At 32.1% G+C, this 4,292-nt stretch overlaps 1 protein-coding gene across 1 annotated transcript; it reads left to right on the top strand.

Moving 5' to 3' along the window:
* The first annotated feature begins 2,798 nt into the window (after nucleotides 1–2,798).
* LOC131631221 (probable glutathione S-transferase) lies at nucleotides 2,799–3,826 on the top strand. Its single transcript, XM_058902007.1, has 2 exons — nucleotides 2,799–3,199; nucleotides 3,378–3,826. The coding sequence occupies exons 1-2, from the start codon at nucleotides 2,891–2,893 to the stop codon at nucleotides 3,732–3,734; spliced, it is 666 nt and encodes a 221-aa protein (XP_058757990.1). The 5' UTR covers nucleotides 2,799–2,890; the 3' UTR covers nucleotides 3,735–3,826.
* The last annotated feature ends 466 nt before the right edge of the window (nucleotides 3,827–4,292 follow it).

Here is a 4,292-nt window from a genome sequence, read left to right as displayed (position 1 = left end):
TCACAAATTTGGGTTGAAATAAAATAAGTGATAAATAGTAATGAAAAAGTTAAATCAATAGTGAGAGGCATGTTGGGCAATGATCCATCTAATGAGTTTCATATTTTGTGTGTATCTGATGAGATTTTTCGTGATCTAGTGGTGTATGTCTAAAACATCAAAGCATATGCATAAAGTCAAGGAAACAACTCTCAAGGTCTCACAATAACATTATAACATATGCCTATTTTTAACTTCTTATTTCCCCCATGGTTGTAGTCCATTATCTCTAAAGTGACTAATCAAGTGAATATGTATGTCCTACTATTTTCAACCAAATTTACTTACGAAGTTCGTTAGTTAATGGATCTCTGAACAGTTAACCAACATTTACCTATTTCTAAGATGATTAAGCGATGAAACAAATGTATAATATTATTTTACATAGTAAAATGCACCACTTCAAACCACACCATGCTCAACATATTAATTTTCATTAAACTTCACATTGCTCAACATATAGAGGTTTAGCTCATGATGATCAAAAGAAATACATCAACACAAGTTATTACATTCAACATTTCTACTCACAAATAAAACGAAAATATAAACTAAGTATGCGACTTTACTCCTTGCAATCTTTCAATCAGTAGGAGATGAATTCTGTCACAGTAAGATGCTCATCACTTCTTCAATAGAGTTAGAACGAAAGGAACTATTCACTACTAGTTCAAACTTCTTATTCTTCATCAATAAGATGATTTTCTGAGTGATTTCTCAAGTCTTTTCAACTTCTGAACCTCTTTTCCATTTCGTCCATGAGGTTGCTTTTAAATTGTCTCACTTTTAGGGTTTTGTCTTGTCATTGGATCGTGGGCCTTGTGGATACTTTTTGTCTTTTACCAATAAACAAAATATATTCCTTCTTCTTTCCTTCAAATTAGCTCCAGGTAGTACAATTCCAGTATGCATGGGACAACACGTCTTGTGGCAAATCTGTTGCACAGATAGACAAGTAACAAACATAATTATGTGTGCAACAGCTTTTGCATAATTTTGTCTTGTAGTATTTGATCTTATCCATCCAGTTTTCAGCTCACTTACACTCAATCTTTCACATTGTTGCCATACTTGCCCTAATGCCATAGAGCATCGTTCATTATAATATCTTTTGGCTATAAGACCTGCTGAAAATTGAGTGAAATTGATACTACCAATCTGCCGTGCTAGAACTTATCATAGAGAAATCCTTCACGCGAAATCAAATGCATAAAACTACAAGAAAGAGCATCTATTGTGCTATTAAAAAAATGAACTAAAACAACAAAATGAACTTAAATTAACATAATAAAACTTCGTAGCAACAAAATAAGTCAAGTAATAAGGCTTGATTCTTTCACAAATAGTGTGTTATCACACTTCCAAATTTGAATCATTACTCGTCCTTAGGTGATACGACAAATAATATCATAAAAAATTACTTCCTTCATCTCTTGCTTTAGCTGTACATTTCATGTAACCCGAATTTTTTCTAAAATGAATGCATCTAAAAATTGACACAACTTGGTCTTTGTTTTAACTTAACCTTGTTAGTGCATGTGCGTGCGTGTAACCATGATGTGGTTTGTCATGTCAGAAGTCTTCGTTCAAGATAATTAGCCTAAATTCTAATTTGGTTACTCTATCCTATGGTTCGATGTTTTATTTTTCAGTATTGATCTTACATGATCAGAAGGATCGTCATGGACTGCAAGGTGTTGGACTTCTGCGAACTGGGGGGTGTACCTGCAAGGTACTCCGATGCTAAAGTAAGTTTGAGAGCAAGGACAACAAGTACAGAAAAGGTGAGTTAGAATGAATACTGAATATCTGACCTTCTAGTGCAAAAGGGTATTTATATCCCCCGGCGTTGGGCTATGATTTCCTAATTGGGCCAAATCCATTGGAGGCCCACGTGCTAGGAAATTGTCAGAATCCTTCGTGGTAGGGCTGAGTCAGCAAATGACTCACATTCTGGGTGGACAGAGCGTAGGGTTCAGAGTGAGTTACCTGAATTCTTCGTTAGTGGGTTGAACCACATGCTCTTTAGTAGACACGTGGGTTTGACGCTAATAACGGCTAGCGTATGCGCTTATTGGACCTGAAACAGGATTGAGCCTGTTCGGTCCCAGCTCACGGAATGGGCATGTTCGACCCTGACACAAGTGTTGGGCCTGCTCGGCCCAGACCAAAACAAGTATCAATAAAGAGATTAACTAGCTTATTTTTGTTTTAGCTTTTAAATCATTTTAAACTTCGAGATTTTACTTGAATCACTTTTTTTTTTAGTAACTTTTGTTAAGTGTCACCTTTTCACCTTTTCACCTGACGAGATCTCAGTGTAAAGCATCTAACTTATTATTCAAAGTAAAGACACCCACAATTTCTTCAATTTCGGATTCAAGAACTTTATTCATAATTCATTTTGACATTTTTTTTATACACTTTGTGTTTTTTTTATACATTTTTCATTAATTAGCCTTATTTACTTGTATTTTTCGTATTATATGTCAAGCCTAGCCTCATATTTAAACACGTTTAGTTTTTATTTTTTAATTATATAGTTGCAATTATCTAAAAAGAAAAGGTGAAATAGAAATAAGACCAAACTTTGATTTAAAACACAATGAGAAAGAGAAAAGGAATTTGACAACAAGCGCATCTTCTAGGCGGCTAACTAACTATGTGAAAAGGAAAGATCAAGGAAGCAACTTGAAGCAATTTTTGTGATGCTATATGATAAGAAAGGACAAAAATAAAAGGTTCAATTTTCAATCCATTGAATTGAAAATTGGGTAGCTTTGGAATCATCGTTACACATTATAAAGTTCCATTTTATGCATCCACTCATTGCTCACACAAGTTAAACACTATGGTAGACGTGAAGCTACTTGGATTTTGGTCTAGCCCTTTTGTTCATAGAGTCATATGGGCTTTAAAATTCAAAGGCATAACCTATGAATACATTGAACAAGATAGACATAACAAAAGTGAGTTACTCCTTCAATCCAATCCTATTTACAAGAAAGTGCCTGTTCTTATTCACCAAGGAAAAGCCATTGTAGAGTCACTTGTTATTCTTGAATACATTGAAGAAACTTGGCCAGAGAATCCATTGCTTCCAAAAGATTGCCATGATAGAGCCTTAGCTCGATTTTGGATTAAATTTGGCGAAGATTCGGTAATTTCATCTAAACCTTTTCTATCATTTTTATATTTCATATAATTTTGATCGATACTAGTCAAGAAGTTACAGGTGCAGTGTATCTCTAACATCTTATGATTTTAGACTGATGATTGAACCTTTTAATCACTTCTATAACTAAAGTATTATTGATCTGATTTGGTTTATTTCGTAGATTGTTTCTATAACTCAATTGTTTATGCAACCCCCTAAAGACGAAAAGGAAAGAGTTAAGGCAATAGAAAAAGCACAAGAAACTATCACAATAATGGAAGAGAAAGGCCTAGGGGACAAGAAGTTTTTTGGAGGGATCAATATTGGAATGGTAGACATAGTATATGGATGTCTTGGTCATTGGTTAGAAGGGTTGGAGGAAATTGTTGGGATCAAATTAATTGAGGAAAAGAAATTTCCTCAGTTGCATGCATGGATTCAAAACTTTAAGCAAGTTCCTCTGATTAAAGAAAATCTTCCTGATTATGAGAAATTATTGGTCCATCTTCAGTGGCGCAGGCAGGGATATATTATATAGTTTCTTCAATATGAAAAAAGTTGTATTAAAGTGTGTATTAAACCTCATAGATTAGATTGATATCATTCTTACTTATAATCAAGGATTTGACACCATTGATATATATATATATATATATATATATATATATATATATATATATATATATATATATATATATATATATATATATATATATATATATATATATATATATATATATATATATATATATATATATATATATATATATATGCATTACTATTTTCATTATTGCTTATCTAATTATTATCCAAACATAATTATTCACAAAATACTATTTTGAAGTTTATGTTGTATTTATAAGTATATTACATAGACAACCAATAATTATAAAATTTATTATAATTTTTGCAAATATTACATGTTAAGACATTAATTTGACTCGGATTTTGATTTTTGTTAAAGTGTGACTTGTTGGACACCTTAACTAATGCAAATTTTTTTAGTGAAAAATACATATGAAAATAAAAGCAAATGAAGAAACTTTTTTCTTCTTTTTTTTTTTGTGTAAGCAAGATTTCATTAAAATGGAGAACT

This window comes from Vicia villosa, unplaced genomic scaffold, assembly GCF_029867415.1.
Source record: "Vicia villosa cultivar HV-30 ecotype Madison, WI unplaced genomic scaffold, Vvil1.0 ctg.000794F_1_1, whole genome shotgun sequence".
Classification (NCBI taxonomy): Eukaryota; Viridiplantae; Streptophyta; class Magnoliopsida; order Fabales; family Fabaceae; genus Vicia; species Vicia villosa.
The sequence above is the reverse complement of the archived record's forward strand: the minus strand, read 5'-3'. Positions and strand labels throughout refer to the sequence as shown.

Coding starts and splice junctions, on each gene's coding strand:
- LOC131631221 (XM_058902007.1), top strand. CDS start 2,891: ATGGTAGACGTGAAGCTACTTGGATTTTGGTCTAGCCCTTTTGTTCAT. Junction 3,200..3,377: donor TTAAATTTGGCGAAGATTCG/GTAATTTCATCT, acceptor TTTATTTCGTAG/ATTGTTTCTATAACTCAATT.